At 33.3% G+C, this 25,791-nt stretch overlaps 2 protein-coding genes across 6 annotated transcripts; one reads left to right on the forward strand and one right to left on the reverse strand.

The window, feature by feature from the left end:
• Positions 1-762: 762 nt before the first annotated feature.
• Positions 763-8,244, reverse strand: LOC120189280 (subtilisin-like protease SBT2.5). Of its 3 annotated transcripts, none has more exons than XM_039192592.1 (12): positions 8,106-8,244; positions 7,851-7,926; positions 7,274-7,470; positions 5,840-5,984; positions 5,343-5,737; positions 4,845-4,940; positions 4,681-4,753; positions 3,611-3,896; positions 2,594-2,919; positions 2,151-2,418; positions 1,713-1,994; positions 763-1,438 (listed from the first exon to the last, which is right to left on the reverse strand). In XM_039192592.1, the coding sequence occupies exons 3-12, from the start codon at positions 7,450-7,452 to the stop codon at positions 1,032-1,034; spliced, it is 2,457 nt and encodes an 818-aa protein (XP_039048523.1). In that variant the 5' UTR covers positions 7,453-7,470; positions 7,851-7,926; positions 8,106-8,244; the 3' UTR covers positions 763-1,031. The 3 variants fall into 3 exon arrangements, with proteins under 3 accessions (XP_039048523.1, XP_039048521.1, XP_039048522.1); XM_039192590.1 differs by having other exon boundaries at positions 5,343-5,740; XM_039192591.1 differs by having other exon boundaries at positions 5,343-5,740; positions 7,851-7,945; positions 8,106-8,211.
• Positions 8,245-23,815: 15,571 nt separating this feature from the next.
• Positions 23,816-25,432, forward strand: LOC120189424. Of its 3 annotated transcripts, XR_005522513.1 has the most exons (3): positions 23,816-24,201; positions 24,792-24,850; positions 25,260-25,432. XR_005522513.1 is itself a non-coding variant. In XM_039192711.1 (2 exons), exon 1 carries the CDS (start codon positions 23,925-23,927, stop codon positions 24,183-24,185), a length of 261 nt encoding a protein of 86 aa, XP_039048642.1. In that variant the 5' UTR covers positions 23,816-23,924; the 3' UTR covers positions 24,186-24,201; positions 25,260-25,432. The 3 variants fall into 3 exon arrangements, 2 of the variants coding, with proteins under 2 accessions (XP_039048642.1, XP_039048640.1); XM_039192711.1 differs by lacking the exon at positions 24,792-24,850; XM_039192709.1 differs by lacking the exon at positions 24,792-24,850 and having other exon boundaries at positions 23,816-24,193; positions 25,257-25,432.
• The last annotated feature ends 359 nt before the right edge of the window (positions 25,433-25,791 follow it).

Raw genomic sequence — 25,791 nt, forward strand, 5'->3', positions numbered from 1 at the left:
ATATCCGAAATCGGATTTTGGAAAAATCGGTTTTTTTAAACCGGATCGGATATTTAAAAACCGGATAGTATAACCGGTTTGGGAAAAAATTGAACGACCGGTTTTTTTACCGGATTAAAAACCGGTTTTTTTTCAAACCGGATAAAAAACCAGTTTTTTATCCGAAAGAAATCCGGTTTTTAAAAAAACTGGATTTTTATCCGAAAAAATCCGGTTTTTTTAAAAAAACCAATTTTTTTGCAAACCGAAACCGGTTACACCGGTTACACCATCCGGCCCTCCAAACCGGTTAAGATCCGATCCGGTTTTTTTAAAATCCGATTTTTGGATTGGGGGAAAAAACCGGATCGGTTTTTATCCGATCCGGATCGGATTGAAATCCGGCTTCTGTGCATCTCTACTCTGAACTCAACTAACTCAAAATCTTTTAATTTGATTTGATCGAATACACATCATTTTTTTTATGTTGCAAAATGCTTATTTTTTATTAAATGAATTACAACCGCCAACAATGGTGAAAGTTTGCAGTAGATTTTTCCTTGAAGATAGACTCAGATTTTTTCTTGAAATTTAGCTAAATAAACTTCACTTAGCTCAACCACAGAAACCAAAATCCAACAAAAGGAAGCATTCTTTCTTATGGAATTAGCAATGAAATTAGTAGCAAAACTTATATAAGGAAGATGCCAAAGCGTTTTACCTTATACAAACTATTCCACATCTATATTTCAGACATACATATAACATATATATATATAGATGTAATCTAAATATCATACCTTATTAACCCACAAATTACAAAGAATAACAATACCAGACCATATTCATCGACAATTACTACAATACAATTAACCAATCACAATTCCGAATCATATCAAAATCCGTGTTTTTTAAACTTGTGAACCGAAAACCATACAATTCAGTGTTTGTGATTGAATAATTGCAAGGATGTAGTAACCTGAAACATTGCAGATGAAATGCTCCCCTAATTATACAACCATAAAACATTCATGTCTGCTTACCGATTTAATCTATCGCCAGTGTCCCATGGCCACCACTGGTATAACCACCTTGTGTCCTCTGCTGCCTTTCATGGTGATCGATCCAAAGCAGTAGCTGCCGGTTATTGACCGTGTGGTAAGGGTTACGGAGAACTTTCTTGATGCACCTGGTCTCAGGGTCATGGCTGAAGGCCTGGTTTCGATGGCAATGGATGGATGCATTCTGGCTGTGATGGCATAGGTTTCTTCCCCGGCGACATTTGTTACGGTACGAGTGACGGTTTGAGTTCCAACTAGATGGGAGATTGTGATTGATGGGGTATTGAAATTCGAGGGGCGGCCCATGGTGGTATTGCAGGGGGTGTTTGTGTACTTCCTTATCTCATGAATGTCAATACCAGGTGTTGTGCATAAGAATCCCAGATAATCCTCATAACCTACAAAAGGAGAGAGGAAAGCAAATAAAGAATCCAAATGATTTTGCAAGGCTACAATGCACCTAGTTAGATGTTAGCTTTTAGGCTATGTTATTACTTTGAAGAAAAAAATATATATATAAAACATATATATACTCGGCTTTTTAGTGGTTCAATCCATTTTCTGTCCGTTTTTACCGGTTGAATATATACACAGTCAGAGCCCATTTAGACCATCCTCTTTCCAAGGTAAGAATACCTGCAGGGTAAAATTACATAGCAAAAGCAAGAATACCTGCATCAAAGATGAGTCCAGGATCCAAAGCAGCTCTCGGATTGACATGACCACTCCCATAATCAAAAGGAGTGGCAGTTACAAGTTTCATGGCCTCTGTTTCGGAATACTGTTGTGCTTGAAGAGGCCTCCCTCCTCGGTCGAGCTTTGTCGTTGTAGTCATCAAGGCTGATTTTATGGCAGCAGGGCTCCAACGAGGGTGTTTCTGCTTCAAAAGAGCAGCTATCCCTGCTATATGCGGTGCAGCCATACTGGTTCCGGATATCAAAGCAAAACCTTCTCCTGCTCAAAATAAGGAATTGACTAAGATTTCAAATTTTCCATCAGTAGAAGCATGATGCTAGCTTCTCTTCCTCTTAACATGTGACAATTTTCTAAAAGAGAGAGTTGAGAATACGAGGAAGAGAAACAAAATAAAAAAACTGAGCACATCTTTACCAACGAAATTAGGCTCGTCCGTTCCATTCAGAGACCAAGCAGCCCAAATTAGAGAACCGGGCGCCAAAATGTCAGGCTTGAGAAGATCAGCATCTTGAAAGTTGAAATCTTTTATGTTGGGCCCTCGAGCAGAAAATAGTGCAACCTCTGGAGCAGATTTATGGAGAATTGGCATCAAACCATCCCCAATGCTACCAATAGCTTTGAAGCCCTTGACTCGTCCGGTCCAGTCTCTTGGCGTAGAAACATTATAGTAGTCAATAAGATCCTACAAAAAAGATTTCCAAGAGACAAATCAGAAAATTTTGCGTTATCAAGTTAAACAACTTTAATCAAATTCTATCAAGCAAATGAGAGCATGTTGCAGATTCTGGCCCAGTGAGAAAGCTATCAGTTTAAATAATCATATAAAAAGAATAGGTAATAAGGGCAAGGAGAAGCACCATTGTCTTCGAGACATCAGTGATAAGGATTCCAGGTATACTGACGGGAACAGGATCGAACTTCGTTCCAGGAGAAACATTTTCCACTGCAAGAACAAAACCAACTGCACCAAGAGACTTGGCTGTTTCAGAGACTTTCTTAATTGATGCAGTGCCAACAACAAAGTTGAAGGAATAGCCACAAAGAAGAATGTTCCCCTCAACCAACTTCTTGTTTAGAACTTCTGGCCTTTGGCAGTCGGAGGGGCTATACTTAGATACGGAGGAATCCCATAACACATCATTAGCAGCAACCATGGTGTAGGTTAGATTTGGATGTGTAGAAGCTGTAATAATTCATAAGTTAAACACTTCAGCTTCAAAAGAACACAGATTTATCCAAAGAAACTAAAAGGATGGGGAATAGGCAAATCAGCAACCATGCTGATGACAAGACTAATAGCTCATTACATTATCATGTGAATCATATATTGGAGGAAAGTTTAAACCCTGAATTTAATCCAAAGTAATTAACGTACCATCTTTCCTTTAAGCTAACTTCAAACATGAAACACAGAAATATTGTAGTAGAATAAAATTTCATTGTATGAAATTTTCAATTCTGTTTGCTTAATCTGAATTTCGAACTAAATCTTCTTTCCTAGAAAATTTTATTGCACCACATCAGACAGCATAAAATCGAAAATCTTAAAGGATGATTGTTTTGTTAAATCAGACCAGCGAAAACTCAAGCAGAGAAGTTTAGCCTTAATGATCTATATATATGTACACAATTTGCCACAAATACCGAAGGCATTAGCAAAACAAAATCATTAACTAGAAAAAGGAACGTCCAAGTTGTTTGAATCCCTATCCTTGATAGACTAACAAAATATGAGTCTCATGTGTAGATCCCAAATCATTTTCATCTACTGTTATCGAAAAACATTTTCCAAAGGTTAAATGCATATTTCCACTTTTTTCCCCGTAGGTTACCAGATCAGAACAAAAAAAATTACCAAAGTTGAGGTAACTTACGGGACAATCCAATTCCAGCTAAAATTTTTCCATTTCCCATGGTCAGATGGTTTTTGTATCTACGATCATCAATTGCTGCTGCAACAGATGTTATCCATGGGCTATAAGAAACCAAAGTTTTAGGGAAAGGGCCTCCATTTCCTGCTGCCTGTGCAACAAAAACACCAGCTTTGACAGCTTCCAGGAGTGTAGCATCGAAAGGATTTAAAAATGTGGTCTTCGTGGATGTTGGCGGACTATTTGGTCCCACTGAGAGACTGAGAATATCAACACCATCGTGAACAGCCTGTTCATTTAAGTCATCAAATCATAAATATTTGACAAATATAACGTAAGAGAGTCTAAAACTGATTGGTAAATAGGCAACTTTCAGAATCACATTGATAACAGAAAATATAGCTTTTCATTTTTTTTCTTCTTTTCAGGCATATCACGAAAAAACTCAAAATTTTACTCCATTTTTCCTTCCCTTGCTTCTTTGTACACGTTCAGAATTCAATAAATAAAACGAAAACAGATTCATTCTTTTTTCTTGAGAAAGGAAGATGCCAGTCACCAACATATCCAGTTATAGAAGATAATCATCAAAGTATCAGTACATGACTTGGTCATCTACCATTTTTGCTATAAGAAAAGTTATCTTTTCATTTTGAATACGCAGCAACAACTATTGAACCATTTTAGTTTTGATTTTTAATTATCTCTTGATATGTTTGATTGATTCTTCAATAATTTAGAAGGTAGTTTTGGCTCATTTTTTGGATAAATACTCTTGATTACTAGAATAATATCATCATCCTTCTCCTACATTTTCTGCACCTTTACAAAGGAGAAGTGTTCTTTATAGAAAAACATATCCAAGCTGTGTCTCAATTGTTAGCAAGAGGAGACACATATAAGACAATAGCCAGGAAGATCTGTTATCTGGTTACCTAGAGTCCCAAATATTAGGTGTAAAAGGAAAATAGTACCTAAAATAATGTTGAATTTGTATCCAGGGAAAAACTAAGCTCAAAACAGATGGATAGGAATCATAGAAATAACTATCACAAGTAAAGATTGTAGCACACCTGGTCAATTGCAGCTACCACATCAGCTACAAAGCCCCCAAAAAGCCTGTATAGTGCCTTGTAGACAGCAATCCTGAGAAAAGAGAAAGTTGCCATTTTCCATATCAAAGAAAATAAAACAGCTTTAAATTGCATTTAATCCAGGTTGATATAAGAATCTCCACCTGGCACGAGGAGCCATTCCACTTGCTTTTCCAAATTCATGGCCATTCACTCTCACAGGAATACCATTATTCCCAGCTGCAATGGCTGCTGTATGGCTGGTAACAAGTGGCATAACAAAGAAGGGGAACTTGTTAGAATGAAATAATAGATACAATTTTTTTTTTCACTCAATACTCGTAATTTTACATAAGAATCTTCTATCAAATGCTAATCTCTTGCAAAGTGAGAAAAATAGAAGCTCTATAAAGAAAAGTTTTATGCTGCTTAGTTTTGCCCAGAAATGGTGCAAGAAATTACAGGTAGTCACCTCATTTTATGCACACTGAACATATTTTTTTACAGTTTAAGATTATATATCACCCTCTTCCCAGCACTTTCCTTCCCACAATGTAGAAAGCATATAAAAGTTAGACTTCTCTCGAAGGTATAATTGTTAAGATAAGGTAGCATTTGTTTCCTATTTAAAGATATAACTGCAACTGAGTATGGCAACTGACCTTCCATGTCCATCACCATCCAAGGGAGAGGCAAAATCAATAGCAGGATTAAAGGCACCAGCTGCTTTTGCAGCTTCAGCAAAATGTTGGGCTCCAATGATCTTGCCATTACAGAAGTTTCTCTTGGTATCAGGATCAATTTCACATTTTCCTCTGTACTTTGGAACAGGCCCATACGGGTCAGTATGATGGGATGAAAAGCTTGGATGATGTGGATAGATTCCCGAGTCTACAAATCCTATAACGATGTCCTCTCCTGCCCTGTCACAACCACCTCCTGTTGGCCATACACCAGTTGGGAGCCCCAGAAATTGTGGGGTATGCGTTGTAAGTCTCCTCACCTTCCAATCTCTCTCCACAGACTTTACACCGGGAGCACGTCTTAGAGTTTCTGCCTGCTAATGTATTGTCAAAGTGTAAGGAATGAGAATGAAAGAGATTGGATTCGGAAAAAAATGCAAGTTATTCAGCTAAAGGTAGTTAAAATTTTATTTCACCTGTTCGGGGGAAAGGTGAACTGAAAATCCGTTTATCAGATGTTTATAACTGTAGAGTTTCTTGTAACTCCCATGCTCAAACAACATACCAAGAAGCATATCATGTTTTTTTTCAAGATGACTAGCATAGGATGTTACTAATTCACTGAAACAACAACCAAAGAAAACAGAAGAGGAGATAATTAGCGAAGCAAGCGATGGAAGATTTATATCAATTAAGAGATAGATTGTGCTTTTTCAATCTACTTGAGTGAGAGAAATAAGTCAAAATCATTCATGTCAAGGCAGTAAGTTATATACCAAAAGACTTTGCAACAGTACAATGAACCACATCATTGTGTTACATAAGAGATTTCATTAATCGCAAAGTAGGGTTAAATTTTGCTTGAGTTTGAAATTAATGGTAAAACATAGAATTACAAGGTCGTGTCCTTGAAGTTCATCCAAGAATCTAAGGTAGCAGTAATGCAAAATAGGAGGTGAACCTGGGTCGGTTTCTTTTCTAAGGCTTCACAGCAACTCTCCACGATAGAACAGAGCTTCAAACACCACATTTTACTTGCTTCTCTCTTATACATTCACCTCTATTCTAAATTCCCCTTCAATTAATATAACTCAAACTCCCTAACTTTATTTTATTTCTGTAACAAGTTTTCACACACAGAGTAAGCTAGCGTTCACTTTGATAATAACCATTATTCAACAGAAAAACAGGATTAAATCATCATCAAAATTTACAGTAACAATATTGAAAATATTCCATTGGAAATTTAGAACAGTAAGCACAACAGAGTTTGCTGCACTGAGGTGAAAGATCCAAAATTTCCAACCAGAAAATATACAATATAGAGTTTTTTCTTTAAAGAATATATTTATACAGAATATAAAGGAGTGGACAAAAAAATAATGTGCAACTTTAATCACTCGACTAAGCCAATCCAATTAAGAAACTCTAATCACTAATGATATATATTTTATATGTTACTTGGAATTTTCATTTTTATACTCATGTCCAGCATGTATTCCGCACTTAATGAAATATGGTAGGAAAGATGAGTTACTAAATATAAGAAAGAGCTTTTAAGAAATACGCTTGTACAATATGTCGATATCCATGTTCGATACATGTATAAGAGCATATGAACATATGAAAAGAAACTCAAAAACTAAATATATATTCATATTGAGAACCTATTCAGATTCAAATATTCGCTTTTAAATCCAAATAATATAAACTAATACTATATACTTACAAAGTCGAGTCTAATTCATAGTAATATTTTAGGCCCAAAAAATGTGCATATATCATTCAAATACGTCAATTGCTCAACAGGATATCAAACAAGTGAATACCCCACGGCAGAATCTGACAAAACATTATTACAAAAAAACAATGGCGAATCATCAAAAACATATAATAGCAAAAAAAATTACCTTGCAGTGTCAAGCTTCTCATCTGACTCCACAGCCGTAGCTTCAAACCCATTTTCACCACCTTTGTAGCTAATGATAGGCTCTCCTTCAACTGTCACTATGTAAACATTTGCTTTCCCACTAGCCACAAGCCCCAATAGCACCACCAGGACAACCCACCCAAGCTCCACCGCCTTCATTTTTCTCGCTTACAATATCTGTTTCGTATTAAAAAATAGTAATTCAAGAAAAATTATTGGCCTTTTTTTTCCTGATTTCAAAGTTAATTTTAAACAGAAATTACTTACTTTTTTTGCTTCTTAAAAAGGCCAAAAAAACTACAGTTCTACGTAAGGATAAAGACTTAAGAAAAAAGCGACTATTTGATATTGACATTTATAGTGAGAAATATAAATTAACTAACTTCGATTCAGATCCTTCCTGCTAAAAATAAACCTACCCCAACGGAGACTAGATTAGTTGTCCTTTATTAAACTCGTTTCAGCTACTTAAATAAACTATCTTATTTTTTCTTTAAAAAAACAAAACAGTACTTAAATCAGTAAAAACATAAGGGGGGAATAACAAAAATATTTACCTCGAAGAGAGACTAGAAAAAACCCGATCCAATCCAGCCGGAAGCTTGCGTTTCTTAGTCTTACATTAACGTCAACCTGCGTCAACGTCTTTCAACTACGATCCAAACAAAGAATAGTTACAAAAATAAGAGGGGGAAAAAGCTAGAAAACCCATAATCTTCATAAGCAGTTTCGGTGGTAAAGAAGATCACGGCAATATCACTCGAAAACCAAAAGGAACGACAAATAAAAGGAGAAGGAAAATTTAGACTTACGCAAGTAATAAAGAAGGGAATCGAGGAAGCTTTTAGAAGACGATTTCAATCAAAGCAACAAAAAGGTAAAAGTGAAAGGAAAAAACAGAGGAGAAAATGATTGGATCACAGAGAGAGAGAGAGAGAGAGAGAGAGAGAGAGATGAAGTTATTCACGTCTGCAGAGATTCTGATAAGTTCATAGAGAGATCTTTATTCATTCAAACCAAACAACGAAAATGAGAGGAAATTGCTGGAAAAATTAGAGATCTAAGCAACAGAGGGAGTAAAGTCTGTAGGTTTGCTAGTAGTCTGAGCAGTGAGGAAGAACAGAGATTAAGTGCGAGTGTGAGAGGTAGGTAGTTTCTTTTTTAATATATATATTTCTTTTAAAAAAGTTAAATGAATATTAGTTATTAATTGTATTTTTTGATATTTTACTTAAATAAATTACTTTTTAAAATTTTAAATAAAAAATATTATTATCATTTTTTCGTTTGACTTTAGTTTGGTATAATTGGACTTTAATTTGATGTTCACTTTTGATTTATGTTAATTGGAACAAGTTTGAATAGGCGATAGTTGGTGATTTACCTTTTTTTTTCTAACTTGAATAAAAAGTTATCTAGAATAAAAGTTACCATAATAATCGTTGATCGATATTTTTTTATGAAATAAAAATTTACTCTTAATCAAATAAAAGTTACCATAATAATCGTTGGTCATATTTTTTTATGAAATAAAAATTTACTCTTAATCAAATAGTACGAAGATGGAAAGAGGAAAACTTTTTTATTATAGTTGAAAGATATCTATATTAGTCTTGTCTCATGGTATCAAGCGTATAATCATTATGATTAGTCGTATGTCAGCATGTTAAATAAATTTATTTGTGAAATTTTAGATTTCATTTTAAGATATTATGTGTGTTTATTAGATATATTGTCTATACATTATAACTAGTTTAGAAGTTACGATACCCTTATAGTTTAAGGATATTGATCATTTGAAAACTCAAATCTATTCGAAAATTTTGACCGATGAAAAGTTAATTTTGTGAATGACTTCCAAAAGTATAACAATTTATTATCTCATACGTAAAAGGGTTCTAAAAAAAGTTCTCGATTAAAATTCTCGCAATCAAAATTTACATTTTCTGAAAGATGACGAATTATCGAATTAAAACTTTGGTGGCTCATAATACTCTTTTTGCTGTTATTTTTTCTTTCTTTTAGTTGCAATCGGTTAAGTACTTATGTTATTTTATATTGCTTTCTCATATGATTTCTCGTGTATTTTCTTTAACATTTTCATGAAATTTAAAATTATTGGTTAATTAATGAAATAATAAATTTAAATTTTAGTGGTTTTCTTGATTTTTTTATTTTAAGTAATAATATTATATATATATATATATATATATATATATATATATATATATATATTATTGGTGAATTAATGGTAGAGAAAATAACTTCAGTAACAAAAAATGCCTTATAATATACGACTTTAACCAACTTTTTTTGGATTTGCCAAAATGACCAACTAAATCGCAATGCGATCGATAATTCGCAACGCGATCTCCGGTATCGCAAATCAGTTTCCAGATTCGCAACGCGATTCTGACTATCGCATTGTGATTTCCCAAATTCGCGTTGCGATTTTCCTAATTCGCAATGCGAATACGTAAATCGCAATGCGAATCTATAAATCGCAACGAGATTCTGACTATCGCAATACTGGATTTCAAATTCGTAACTCGATTTTTGAATTCGCAACAGGTTTTAATTTCGCAACACAAATGTTTTGGGTATATAACTACGCAGCAACAACAACTTATAACCTAAATCCCTAAATCGCAACTCATTCCATCTCCATCTATCACTCTCTCCGGCGACATCCGTTCCTATATCCAACGACATCCTTCCCCATCCGGCAACAGGTTTTAGTTTCGCAGCTCGTTTGTTTAGTAAATTAATTTATAATAATGAAATCATCTAATGTTGATCATGTTTGGATAGATTTGTGTTTTGGAGGGTCATGGGAGAATGTTCATGGTGTTTTTACAATATATGCCTTTACCCATGAATCTTCAACTAAAACTGTCATTAAAAAAGTTAACTTATGAAACTCTAATGTTACGTGTTGCAAATAAATTGAATTTAAAGCCCCTAAGTGGATTTAGGCTATCTTATCAGAGAAATGGTAAAGTTTATTTGTTAACCGACAATGAAGATGTTGAACGATTCATTGCTTACATTAGTGTTTCAAGTGATGATGTTACATTGTATGTTGTTGAACCTAGAAGTAGTGAAGTTGGGTCAGTAGCGGGTAGTAATCAACTAAGTTTTTCAACCCCAGTTTATGGTGCTCAAAATTTAATGGTTCCACCACAATTTCATCACCAAGCAAATATTGTTTCACCACATTTCCAATACCAAACACAATCTCAAAACCCGCAACCTTTCCCTAATCCAAATCTCAATCAACTTTCAGCACCAAATTCCGGTTCTCGTATTGACCAGTTAGACGATGATGAGCCAACAGAAAAAATTGTGAGTACTAGTCAGTATTCGAAATTTGATCTTAGTCAATACCCGGACTTTGATCTTGGTCAATACTCGGATTTTGATGATTTTTCAGAAGAATAAACATACCCTGCATGTAATGATATTGATATTGGTCAATACCCGAATTTTGATGATGAAACAGCCGTTGCCGATGAAGATGTTGTTGATGATAATGAGGAGGAAGTTACGACTGTAAATGAACATGTTGAACATCCATTCTGTAATTCATATAACACTGAAGAAGAAAAAGAAGAAGAAAAAATCCCCAAAGAAAAGTCCCCGAAGAAAATGCCACGGGAGTATAACTGGAATATGTCAGAATTACTTCAGATACCGGAAGAAGAGTTGGTAAAGATAGCAGTTGATTGTTACACAAAAATTATTCGTATCAAGAAAGATGATTGTTTTGATACAAATGAAGACTTGAATATAGCTTTGTATACGAAATGTGTGGAAGATGGTTATCAACTAAAAGTTAACAAATCAAGCAAATATCGTTTCAAAATAAGGTGTATGATTGACAAAAACTGTATGTGGCGTATGATTGCAAAGAGGATAAAAGATTGTGAAATGTTTCAAGTTAGGACTTTTATTGATAAACATACATGTTCAAGAACCCAAGTTTTTCCTCACCATAGACAGGCAAACAAAAAGGTGTTGGGTGGTTTTCTGGCTGAGTTAATGTTTTTGAATGGTAGGGTATATCGGGGACATGAAATTATGACTGACATGAATGCTCGGTTCAAGATTAGTATCTCATATTCTCAAGCTTGAAGAGACAAATGTTATGCCTTGGAATTGTTGAGGGGGTCGCCAGAAGCATCGTTTGCCCAACTGCCGGCTTATTGTCACAATTTAAAGCTGAAAAATCCTGGGTCGGTAACTCATATCAAAACAGATAGAGATGGATGCTTTGAGTTGCTGTTTATCGCCATTGGTGCTGCGGTTAGTAAATCAATATAATTTTGTTGACTCATTTTTGTTAGTTACATGCATTTCACATTTAAATGATTATATTTCTTGTGTATATGATTTTGTAGATTCGTTCATTTATTAATTGCATTCGCCCAGTTATTATAGTTGACGGAGCACATTTAAAAGGTCGATACCTTGGAGTAAACTTATTAGCAGTAGCCATGTATGCTAACAATGAGATACTGCCAATAGCTTACGGGGTTGGCAAATCTGAAACCTCTGATTCATGGACATGGTTTATGGGGCATCTTAGGGATTACATAGGTCCTATTAGCAATCTGACAATCATATCCGATAGGGCAAACTCAATTGACAACGCTGTTAGAAGGTGTTTCCCAGATGCTTTTCATGGACTTTGTGGTGTTCATTTGTATAGAAAACTAAAATCAAGGTCTGCTGGTATAAAAAAACATAAATGGATATACTGGAAAGCTGTAAAAGCTTATCGGGAAGTGGATTTTAATAAGCATATAAACTGTTTAAGACGTGTTTTGCCTCAGTGTGCTCAAGCACTAGAAGATGTCGGGTTTGAAAGATGGTCAAAAGTACATCAACTTGGAGAAAGATATGGTTTCATGACGTCTAATAGTACAGAATCAATCAACGCTCTAAGTCGTCATTCCCAAAAATTACCCATTACTATGTTAATGGAGGTTTTTCGAGCCTCTATTCAACAGTGGTACTACAAGAAAAGAAATCATGCAGGTATTATTTCTTTAAATTCGTAACTTATCATATATTTTACTAAGTATTATTTATTTAAATTTACAGGAACATTGGAACATCGTGTTACACTATGGACAGAAAAAAAGATAACGAAACGTGTTGTGAAGTCAACGTCATGGAGAGTTGAACCATGTTCAAACACTTTGTTTGAAGTACTGGATAATAACTTAAATGTGCTTGTCGATCTAAATGCAAAGACGTGTAGTTGTATGAAATGGAAAACATCTGGTTATCCGTGTGTCCATGTTATAAAAGTTTCTCTTCATCTAAACCAAGATGATTCAAGCGCATACGTTATGGATTGCTACACTACAGAAGTATATCGACAGACTTATGGCGAGATTGTCTACCCTATTCCACATCCTTCTGAGTGGGACATACCAGATTACTTACAAACAGTTTTGCCACCAGCCATGGACAGAAGGCTACCTGGCCGACCAAAAAGTCACGATCGTATACCGTCTAAGGGTGAAGAGAAGAAGAGATCGACATGTAGTCGGTGCAAGGAAAGTGGTCATACAAGGTTGACATGTGGATCACCAGTGCCATCACAATCATCTTTTCCTCTACCAAAATATGGGTCCTCATCAAAATCCCAATCACAACCGGCTTCACCTTTTGGGACTGTTAACTTAGGTGATTTTTAAATGCAAACATTGTATTATATGTATATTATGTGTGAACTTTTAACATTTTTAGTTAGGCATGTATTAGTAACTTGAGTTTGAACATTGTTATGATATGTTCAGTTGTTATCACTTATTAGACATTCATTTGACTATCGCAACGCGAATATGACTATCGCAACACGGAAATGACTATCGCAATGCGGAATTGACTATCGCAACGCGGAAATGACTATCGCAATGAGAGAATTGCAATGCGAAATGAAAATCGCAACGAGTGAATCGCAATGCGAAAATAAAAATCGCAACGCGATAGTCATTTCCGCGTTGCAATAGTCTGTTTTACATTCAACATAATGCAGATTGAAATCAACAAATCAACTATTACATTTCAATCAATTAAACAAGCACAAATATTATGTACACATCAATTAAACAAATCAACATTTACAAATCATCTTTTACAAATCAATTAAACAATCAAAAAATAATAATGAAATCAACTTTTGCACCCATACATCCATTTCACGCAGCTCACTTTAGGATTAACCTGCAGAAACTAAACATTGAATCAACAACACTTTCTACACATCTAAAACCTACAAATAGCAAATTATTGAATTCTAGTTACTTAACCAAACATTTTCAAACCAAAAAGAGTAAATATGTTTAACAACACTTGCATTTGACTTAAAAATTGTTTATGGACACTTTCATAACGCGGATGCAGGTAGACAGCGTCTCGCATATATCGCTCTAGCCATAAAATGCCGAAACCACAAGCCTACTGCACCTCTATCTCTATCAGTGGGAGGTAGAAAATGTGTACTTCCTGTCGTCAAACGCTCCAAGCACATACATACGAGAGGACCACAATCCCCTCTGGCTTCATTCGTTTGTTGTGGCGCGGTCTCGTCTCTGATAACTTTAACATTAAACTTCTTTGGCTTCTTGTTTCCAGACTTAGTCCAATAATCAATTGCATCCAAGAATTTAGCCAAATGAGAGCTTCATCCCTTAATCATATCTCTCAAATCAAACAATGATATGTAATTTATCATGTTGTCATATACTATTGTCTTTAGGGATGGGAGCTTAAGCTCGACGAGAAGCCAATGAGTACGGTCCAAAACAGGGATAAACACCTGCATCGAAATATAATAATTCAAATTGCGCACTTATTTATGAACACCTTTAAAATATTTAAACAAATATACTAACCTTATCGACCTCCCACCATGCAGGATAAAGTTTAGCTTGTCTATTAGCCAACACATATGATTCATGTCGTTGATTCTTCAAGTGAACTATGTGAAAAGACGTCGGCATAATTGTATATCGCGTTTTTTTAATATTTTTCTTCAATTTCCTTACAATTAGAAGACGTGTCACTCATGAATCAATATGCTGTTTTACAAAAAAAGACATATATTAGTGAATTACATAAATTTTAAAAAAAATTAATCAAACTGAAATATAAGAAATATAAGACTTACCCCCATCGAAATAGCCGTTGTCTTCAACCCCTAATAATACACCCCACCAAGACCGTTCAATCAACAAATGCATATCATCGTTGAGTTTGTATATGTCAGCGTAACACCCTTGGCTCCGCTCATGTAGATAAAAATCAACTGCGGTCTTAGCCCAAAGGGTATTATTCAGAATTGTTTCCGGTAGTTGTTTACTCTCCACTTCATCTGCAGGAATGGTACTGGCCGGTAACTTATATGAAAGCCAACAGTCATCCATCATGTCCGACATGTGAGTGGGCTTCTCAATAATTCGATATATTACGCCGTGTGAATCGGGCTCTAGAATGTTGGGAGGGACCTCTTCAACGATGACAATGGCCTCTTGAACGGTGGGAGGGGGCTCTTGAGGGATGATAGGGGCCTCTTGAACGATAGGGGAGGCCTCTTGAACGATGACAGGTGAGTCGGGCTTTTTCTTACGGATTCTTCGCACTATTGGGGTGAACGGAGACGTAATGGCACGTGCACACCGTCTGATGCGTGAACTCCGTCTTGCAAGAAAAACCCGACGTAGAGCATCCACTTTAGCGGGCCGCTAAAAATAAATTAATACATAAATCAGTAAATAAACAGACATGATATTAAACAGTGAGAACAAATACAAATATATTTCAAACTTGCACGGTATTCACCCAAGTCATTATTATATCATTGTTCACAAAATGCATCAGATAACATTCCAGAAGTAAGCACTTATATAAACATTTAAAAGGACAACATATAAGTTTAGTGCAGGTTCAATGACAACATAAAGAGTAGTAGTTTATTCTTGAAACTTAAATTTTCAACACTGTGAAGTTAGTATTTGTATTTTGGTTGAAGTAATGCAATTCATTCAAGTTTCAATTTGCAGAAGAATAATAGAATCTGAAGCTTAAAATCGCAACGTGAAAATGACTATCGCAATGTGAAAATAACTATAGCCATGCGAAAATGACTATCGCAATGCGAATTTGACTATCGCAACGAGAGAATCGCAATGCGAAATGAAAATCGCAACAACAAAATCGCAACGTGAAAATGACTATCGCAATGCTAATTTGACTATCGCAATGAGAGAATCACAATGCGATTTTCATTTCGCATTGCAATTCTTTCGTTGCGATAGTCAAATTCGCATTGCAATAGTCATTTTCGCATTGCGATAGTAAACTATTCTTCTTCTGCAAATTGAAACTTGAATGGATTGCATTACTTCAACCAAAAGACAACCAAAAACAAATACTAACTTCACAGAGTTAAAGAATAAACAGTTAAACAGTATTGGCAGCAACCGAATGAATTTACTAAGCAATCTAAGTGAAATTACGAGTAAATTTATCATCAAGTTAAATATGAAAAATATTAAACTTACCTCGTTGCGTAGAGTATGAACCTCTTTCTGCAACGATGCTACAATCTCACGTAGAGCTGCTACCTCACCACGTAAAGTAGACACCTCAACACGCTATGCACCATTGTCATCGCGTAAATTACCGACCTCCTCACGCAAGGCATTGACCTCGTTACGTAACTCCCCTAACTCATCCCGTGGAGGTGGAGGTGGAGAACAGGGAGATAAACGTCGTGGCATCTTTACCGGTCGCCTATCATGAGGTGATGGTGAAGAAGAGGCTCGATGATGTGACAGAATAGGTGATGACTCTCGTTGTGGAGGTGTATATTCGGGTCGATCAGGTGATGGCTCTGGGTGAGGTGATGGCTCTCAAAGTGGTGGCTGCTCATCATCCGTTCCATAAAAAAAAGCTTACTAGCTTGCCACCAATCAGTGGCAAACTCATCTTCAGTGGGTGTCAGCCTCTGTAATGGAGTGTTGGCCTCCTAACAATATAAAAGCTCAAACAAAGTTAAATGTGTACTAGTAATAACTTGTTTATAAACATATGGTAGTATTTGTGTTAACTTACATTATTTATTGTAGTATACGGTAGTAAATCTTCCCATTGCAACAAGGATCGTTTCCTCTTCTAGGAAATAGCCCTAGGAATATCATTAGAAGTTTTTAATGCATATGTCTGCATGGCGGGAAAGGCCTCAAATATCCAAATCTACAAACAATATAATAACAAACATTAGTAATTGTTAAAGAATTAATTATAATTTTGGAAACATTATATAAAAATTATTACCTTAAAGGCCCAAATAAAGCCTGACAAAGTGTATTTGGAACCATCGCCACGTAAACTTTTCCGATCATTAAAGGCAGACGACAACTTATTCCATGTAGCTCTCCATAGATACGAACCCCACAGAAATAGGTTCCATGCATTTAGGTCCTCTACCAATTTAATTAGATCATTAGGAATAGGTTATCGGGCCTCTCTGCCTAAAAAGTCGGCTTGCAAAAGTATTAGAATGCATACTCGGACAACATCGACGTTATCCATCCGAGTAAAACCATATTTCTTATTCAATAATCTCGTCAAGTCTTCCACGTGTAAATTCGACTTCTCCGTTGACTGCTCAGGAAAAACCAAGGAAAACCATGATAGGCGGGTAATATGTCTAGTGTACCGATCTACATCATCGTGTCCGAAGCGTAGACCGGTGATTAAGCAAAACTCCTCCCGCCCAAAACCGTATACGCCGTGAAAAATCAAACCATATCTCTTCATCACGACGTTGTATAGTCTCTGGTAGATCGCTAGTCATGGTTTGAAGAAACAGATGGGTCAACATAGCATCTCCACCCGGATGTTGTACTTTCAGCCATGGCCCGAAGCAAGTATCCTCAAATATTTTTCTTTGTGCAGGTGAAAGCTTCGACGCAATTGTTTTGGCCATGCTTACTTTATTTCTTAAGGTCAATTGAGCCGAATAAAAGTTCTGCAAAAACAATAAACATACCAATTTAGATATACCAAAAACTACACTGTGAAGATATGAACAATAAAGAGTAGTAGTTTATTCTTCAAACTTAAATTTGCAACACTGTGAATTTAATATTTGTTTTTTGGTTGAAGTAATGCAATTCATTCAAGTTTCAATTTGCAGAAGAAGAATAGTTTATGAAACTTTAAATCGCAACACGAAAATGACTATCGCAACGCGAAATGAAAATCACATTGCGATTCTCTCGTTGCGATAGTCAAATTCGCATTGCGATAGTCATTTTCGCGTTACGATTCACTCGTTGCGATAGTCATTCTCGATTTCAAATACTAAAATTGAAAGAAACTTGAATGGATTGCATTACTTCAACCAAAAGACAAAACAAAGACAAATACTAACTTCACAGGGTTAAAGACTAAACAGTTTAGCATTATTGGCAGCAATCGAATGAATATAATAAGCAATCTAAGTGAAATGGTTAATCTATTATTGAAAACACTAGTAAACTTATCATCAATTTCAATATGAAAAACCTAATAATAATGTAAAAATTTCAAAAAAAATAATTAAAAAAATAACCCTCGGTGGTTGATTTGGTTGATTTTCCATTTCTGACCGTGAATGATTTCGCCGGAGATGGAGACTGTTATCATCGTGGGGACTGATTTCGTCGGAGATGAGGACGGATCGCCTTAGAGAGTGAGAGATGGAGATGAGACTGAGTTGTGATTTAGGGTTTTAGGTTATGAGTTGCAATTAAGGGATATACTGTGGACGGTTCAGTGTTCCGATATATTAATATATTCGTGTTTAGAATTTGAAAAAAAAAAACGCGTTAATATGAATGACGCTATGTAAATCGCATTGCGATAGTCAGAATCGCATTGCGATAGTCAGAATCGCATTGCGATTTACGTATTCGCATTGCGATTTACGTATTCGCATTGCGAATTAGGAAAAATCGCAACGCGAATTTGGAAAATCGCAATGCGATAGTAAGAATCGCGTTGCGAATCTAGAAACTGATTTGCAATACCGGAGATCGCGTTACGAATTATCGATCGCATTGCGATTTAGTTAATCATTTTGACAAATCTAAAAAAAATTGATTAAAATGATATATTATAAGATATTTTTTGTCACTAAAATTATTTTCTCTTAATGGAATTGCCTTTCCGTAGTAATTTTTGTTTTCTTCTTATCTTTAATTATCGTGTGAGAGGCGCAAGCTGTAGGGCTGATTGTTCGGTTGTAATGACTTAATTACCCTGGAAATTAGTTGTGAAAATGATAGGATCTAATTCCCATCTCAGCCCCTCAACATGCTAAAATATGATATTTTAACTCCCCAACTTTAATTTCATATTATTTGGTCTATCCACTTCTATGATCTTAGTAATAGATTCAAATCGAAAACACCGTTAGTTTCTTACATTTAAGTAATAATGTGAAATCTGTTCTTGTTATCTCGTCTCGTAATTAGGGTCACATGAAAATTCATTCAGTCATATTTAACAAATGATAAATTTACAAACCAACCGAATGCTAAAGTTGTCTTGAAAATATCCGGTCATTCCTTTGATAATGGAAACTGTCAACATTGTCAATTTGAACCTACTAATAATATTAATGAAATAAAAGACCATATTGTGTCAAATCAAAGGAAAGTGGCCAGATTTTAAATTTTAATATAAAAGAGGGATTAAAACCACAACTAAACCTTTGAGTGGATAGTTGATAAGGGAGCAGCATGGCAGGGGATCTGATTGGACCGAAACGAATGGATGCAACTACTAATATTTAATTTACAGTTTAATACACAGTTTACCCATGAAGTATTCAACTTTTTCCACTTTGCTCCTTAACAATTTTTACCCAATTTGTCCCTTAAAATTTCCATTCGTTGCATATTAAACCTTGGATTTTTTATACAAATAGAAGTTACTAATTTTATTTAAAAATAGATAATATCCAATATTACAATGTACATATAATTAAGACATATCTCATAATTATTAATACAATAAATTAATCATTTGAGATCATCAAGGAGCATACAAAGAAAAGATTAAAACTCATCTAAAAATTCGAACAAAATACATATATAAATAGATCCGACTGTATTGGAAAATGAACCACAACAGGGATCAAACTATTGAAAAATCATCGACAATCACAAATTAGAGTTGAGCGTATGAAAAGACTATTTTTGAATGCAAACCGTATATCTAAACCCACTTTGAAGATCCAGAACATAGAAGATCAACATGATAACAAAGGTAAAGTAAAACATATTATAAAGACAAACGAAAGCGTGACAGAGAGATAGAGTTGAAAAATAAAAAAAATAAATTAAGAAAAAATAAGTAATACAGACGGTCGATAATCAACATTAAAATTAATATTATTGTCTAAAAATAAGTAAACTTTGAACATTAACAAACGTTGGAAAAAAATTCAAAAATCAATGGTGAAAAAGTGAAGATGGGAGAAGAAAAAAAAAATCAATGGTGAGGGAGTAAAAGTAGAAAAATCGAGTAAATGAGCCGAGTTAAAGTCAGAATGTTCTCACGTGAATAAATTAATTTTCCTACTTCTCCTAATTAAACATATATAATACTAGCTTTGCCAGCTGGCGAAAGATATATATAAACAAAAATTACTGAATTTAGTAAATTTAATATGTATATCAAAATATATAAATCCAACTAATTTAATTTTATAAAACTAAATTTTCAATAAAAGCGTATCAGATTTGAGATAATCTTTATAAAAGAGAGGGTCGGATAGAGTTAAATTTATGATTAAAAAACTTTTATTAAACTCGAATTATAATAATACTTATTATTATTATGTCGCATATATATAAATATTAAGAGAAATAGAAAAACATAGTGAGAAGCGTATCTTGAGAAAAGAAAATAGGGTTGTGAAGAAGAAAAGTAATTATTAGAGATGTTTGAATAGTACCGAGTGAAGTTTAAGTTCTTTGGTGGAAGTCATCTTCTCCTGCAGGTGATTTCTCTTTTTCTTTCTCAAAATTCAAAGCGTCGACTGCTGGGGATGTCCTTGGAATTGGTTAAAGGTTAAACATAATCTCCTATAGACGACTTTCACCGAAGATAAGTGCAAGTGTGCAACAATCCACAACTTTACAGAGTATTGTCCAATTATCTTTAGTTTTTTAAATATTTAATCTTTATCTCTACATTTTTAATTTTTTTTCTCAGCATTTATTTTCTCGTTACTTTTAACAGAGAAAAATCATTTTAATATATATACGATATCTTTTTATCTTATTGAAAATATGAAAAAATTATACATGATGCTAAAATTAACTTTCAACGTTTTATTTTAAAACAAAAAATCCTCTATAAATGAAAATTGTTATTTAACACACTATTTTTTTTATAAACTTAACACATTATTAACACTTCAAAATATATATATTTTTACCCTAAAATAAAATGTTGAAAGTAAAAAGGATATAGAAAAAAATAATAAGAACGAAAGTGATTATTTTATCAAATGTTATGAGTCTTTTTATCTTAAAATAAAATATTATGGCAAAAAAATTCTAAAAAATATGAACTAAAAATGATCATTTTAACAAATGTTAAGGATTGATTTTAACATTATATCAAAAAATTAAATGTATCGATAAAAAATATTTACTAAAAAATTTTAATATAAATTTGAGACAAATAAAAATAATCAAACGTGAATTCAGATAAAATATTTTATTTGAAAGTAAAATTATCAGAAAATGGGCTCATTGTATCTCCCTAATTTGGATCTCAAGACAACCGAGTTACAAAGCATCAGTGCATTGTGTAAGAGGGGGACCCAGAGGAAATCAAGCCATACGTCGCATGCATCAGCCGTTTGTGTGCTGAGATTCCCTACAGCAGAGTCCTTGTTTTCACGTGTTGGCAATGGCAACTCTAACCCTTCAAACATAGGTGAAAATAGATTTGAGTTTGAGCAAATGAATTTCTATTAATGTTTATTTATTTATTTTAAAGTATTACAGATAATAATAAATATATAGTGGTCCGTCCCAAAATATATGTTATCTTTATGTTAATATTTAAAATGAGACTCTTAAAATATTTTATAATAAATATTAATTTATCAAATTTGAAATTACGAGGGATCTACGAGGTTTTTTTTTTTACCAAAATTCATCATGAAAAATAATTAAAGATACAATCAAAATCTTTGCTTACAATTTTTCTTGTCACTTTCCAGAGAACCAAACGAAAAATTTGTTTTCCCTTTAAAATAAAATATCATTATGACACAAAGATTGCATATAAACGGATTTGAATGACATTTATGTGTGACCTTTCAAATTTTAGAGTCGTGTCACGTGTCATAAATCACACTTGTACATGAGTAGACCTAAAATATATATACATGGAAATCTTTTAAAAGATAATCAAATACAAATATGTATAAGCAACGACGAATTACAAGAGAATTGTAGAATAATACATCAAATCCTAACAGTTTTTTTATATATATATATAGTTGTACAATAACATCAAACTCTAAGAACTGAATAAAATTGTATCATACATCAAAACTCTATCCCAAGTCCCCCAATAAGATCAGTGGTGAGCTACAATTTTAGATCTATCAGCTCGAGACTTGTCATATCTACTGTAGATTCTTATTTTTCTTCCGTATTTCATTATCAAATATGTCACATTTTGAAAATTTCAAGCTAAAGCAAAAGACTTCAAGTCATAAACTCTAACATTAAGCTTGTTCATGTTCAGTTTATTTTAATTAAAAAAATCAATATTATTTTAATGATTTTTTTTCATTTTTCATTATAGATATTTAAACATACATTTTAGTAATTGAACTTAGTTTATAAGTTTAATTTGATACTTTTATCTTTTTCTTTTTTAATTATATATCTGAACCTGAATTATGTTGTATAAATTGCTTAAATTTGAATTTTAAAAAAATTAAGTTAAGTACTAACTTGAATCAATAAATTAAGTTCATATATAAATTTGAATTTGAATTTAAATGCTTAATGCTTTTTCAATGAAAGTATAATTTAGAGTAATTTGTTTAATAGAATATAAATTCAAATATATAATTAAATAAAACTATATAAAAATACCAAAATAGATATTTAGGCAATTATGATTTACAAGTGCTTTTCTCCACTTATGAAATCCACACTCGATCCTAGAGCCAAAACCGAAAACTTCCATTAGTGGTCCAGTCTTTGTTTACATTGGGTACGAGCCGAGAGCGATCCCGATCACCTAAATTTTATGGGTTAATTACTTTTAGGTCCACATTAGTTTTGAAGTAAATCAAATTAAGTTCGAACCCCTTAAATTTTCTTATTTGATTCATTTTAGGTCCCTAAAAGCTTTGTAGTTAGTCAAATTAGATAATTTCCATCCTTTTTTATTTAAATATTCATTAAGTTCCTATAAATTTAAAATTTATTAAATTATTTTTTAATATTTTTTAAATTACAATCATATTTAAAAGTAAATCCTTTAAATTTAATATTTATCTTAATTCCATCTCAAGATATATTGCTTTTTGTGGAACAGCTTTGTTTAATATAATTTTCAATTATATATATAATTTATACAATTAAATTCAATTAAACAGGGGATAATTATATATTTAATTATTAATAGGGAAAGCTCGATGGAGAGAGATTGAAGCACATGTGAGTCTGCCCTACCAGAGTTTGTCGTTTCCCTTATACACCAGTACACCACATGTGACTGACCACTTCACTGCCCCAAATGATTCCAATTTCTATATAGCTATATTATATATATTTTTATATTTTCAGAATTCATTAAAAATATATTTAATTAGGAATTACAGTTTAATTTGAATATGACAAATTTAGAGTTTTAAAAAAAAATTAGGTTCAGGATCAGAAAGATATTATAAAGGACGAGTCGGATTAGGTTCAATGTTAAAGGTGAAAAATACTTTACTCAACGGCTTAAACTTACTTAAGATATTAATATATTTTTTTTCTATATATTTAAGGATAATTACTCTAATATACCTCTCAATAATAATTTTAATTAGATTTGCATTTTATCAAATAAAATAATTTTTTTAGTTATTAGTGTTGAGTCAGACTAAATACAAATTTTTAGCTCAAAATTTGAATTGGATTATACGTCTCTAAAAAATTAAATCAAGTTCGAGTGAAGAAAGATTGATTCTCGGATTGAATGACACCTCCTTAAAGATAATAAAAGATTTAAATATAGAAAAATATTAAAATAATTATTCAAATTGAATGAAGTTGGAATTTTTAGTATAAACCTGTTTTTGTCCCACCCCAATTCTCTTCCTCACAAAATCCACCTAACCCATTCGAACTGATATTGAAAAATAAAATTGAAGAAGTGAAGCAGGCCGGCCCAATTAAGAAGGCTTAAATCCAAGAGAGAATAGTCTTCTCTTTTACAAAAACAATAAACAAGCTCGATAATCCCATCATCATCATCAATCCATCCTCTAAATTTCGCATTCTCCTAGAAGCAATAAGCTAGGGTTTGGATTGGGAGAAATGGCAATGAGGAAAGTTTACAGCGAGATCAAAGGGATGAAAGTGAAGGAAGTCCCTAACTACGTGAAGCCGATGCTATCCATGGACTACGTGAAGAAAGCTTTTCAAAGGGGTTTGGACAATTACAATTCCAAATACATTCAAACTGATTCAATCCAGCCTCTTTACCATGTCTGCTTCGGTGGGATGATCTTCTCTTACCTCGTCGCTCTCCCCAACGAGCGTCGCCATCTTGAGCACAAGGAACATGGCAATCATTGATCCCCATCCCATCCAGGTATTTCTAATGTTCCCCCATTTATTTTTGGATTTTTTTTGGTTATGTTGATCTGGTTATTATTTTAAATGGGTGATTGATGTCTGAAGTTCACGTTTAGTTGTTGAAATGTTGGGAATCTTAGATGCTGATTTGATTGACTCTTTTCTGAACTTGATTGGTGGGTTTTCGCATGCATGTTTGGTAATGCTTATTGGATCAATGATTTTGATGATATTGTATTATACATGAATCTGTTTTGATGTTTTGACTCTGATGAAGTTTAACTGATGAAGGATTTGTGATTTTGATTGTTTAGATGGTGCACTTGATTGTATTTGGGAATTCATTGGTCATACAAAATTAGGGGTTGGTATGACTCGATTCGATTTGATTTTTTTTTTTTTTTATTTTGAGTTATTCTAGTTGTTCAAGTCAACTCAAATTATTGATTTAAATTTCGAGTTCAAGTCGAGTTTTAATCTGCAAAATTTGAATAATCAAAAGATCGGAAATTAAAACAACATCGTTTTGGTCTTTAGCTAAATAATTTGATTGTTTTGTGATTTGTCTCTGATTTTATTGTTTCTTCAATCCATCCTTCTTTTTAGGTCAAATTTTAATCAAACTGGAACCACAACATGCTCTTCAATCGCTGGAGAATAGACGTGTAAATTCAATTAATCTTTTTGCAATCTTGTCACTTAATTTTACGTTTTATTTAGTTTAGTCGTCCGACTATAATTCTTTGGAAAGTTTTCTATCAACTCTTCGACTTACAGTTTGGTTTGACTGTCATTTGATAGAATGCATGAAGATGTACATAATGATTTTAACTAGTACTATGACAGTCATATATACCCTTGGATCAGGGTGGATACGTGAAATCTCAATTTTCTTTGGTTATTTATCTATTTTATTAATTGTATTTACACCATACTAAAATTTTATGTTATTAATGCATGTGTGCCCATCTTTTAAGAAAATTTCTGGATCCGCGATGACATGCATTTATGTAGATATATGTAAATCCATCCTGATTGCGAACATTTTATCATTTCATTGTTTGGCTTTTGCAGGTCAAAGGGGGGTGGGGGCTTATGGCTTAATGCATTCGGTTGTAATTTCGGAAGACTATTGGGCAGTAAAATACTGTCTTTTATCAAATGCGATTATTATTTGATATTTTCATGCAACATTTTTTAAATAATTATGAATAACATTTTATAGTTAGTCTAGGAATGAGATGTAAGAATTTGAATTTTGATATCGTGAATTTGAATTATTTACTTTTTTATAGTTACTCGAATAAATTATTTATTTATTTATTCCAATTGATGAGTTATTTTACAACTCAAACTTGATTGGAGTCGCACTTATTAAATTCAAGTTGGGGTTTCTAGTTATTGTATAAAACTAATTATAAATATTTATAAATCATGACACTTTTTTATTTTAATTTAAATTGTTTTTTTATAATCATATACAATAAATATATGTTTCTTCATATATTTTATATATGATAAAAATATATCATAAAAAGTTATTCGAGTTGTATTTTATGACTCAATTGAAAAAAAATAATTTTTAGAACCGAATTGAGTTTTATTT

The sequence above is a fragment of the Hibiscus syriacus genome, unplaced genomic scaffold (assembly GCF_006381635.1).
Source record: "Hibiscus syriacus cultivar Baekdansim isolate YM2019G1 unplaced genomic scaffold, ASM638163v2 tig00116954_pilon, whole genome shotgun sequence".
Taxonomy (NCBI): Eukaryota; Viridiplantae; Streptophyta; class Magnoliopsida; order Malvales; family Malvaceae; genus Hibiscus; species Hibiscus syriacus.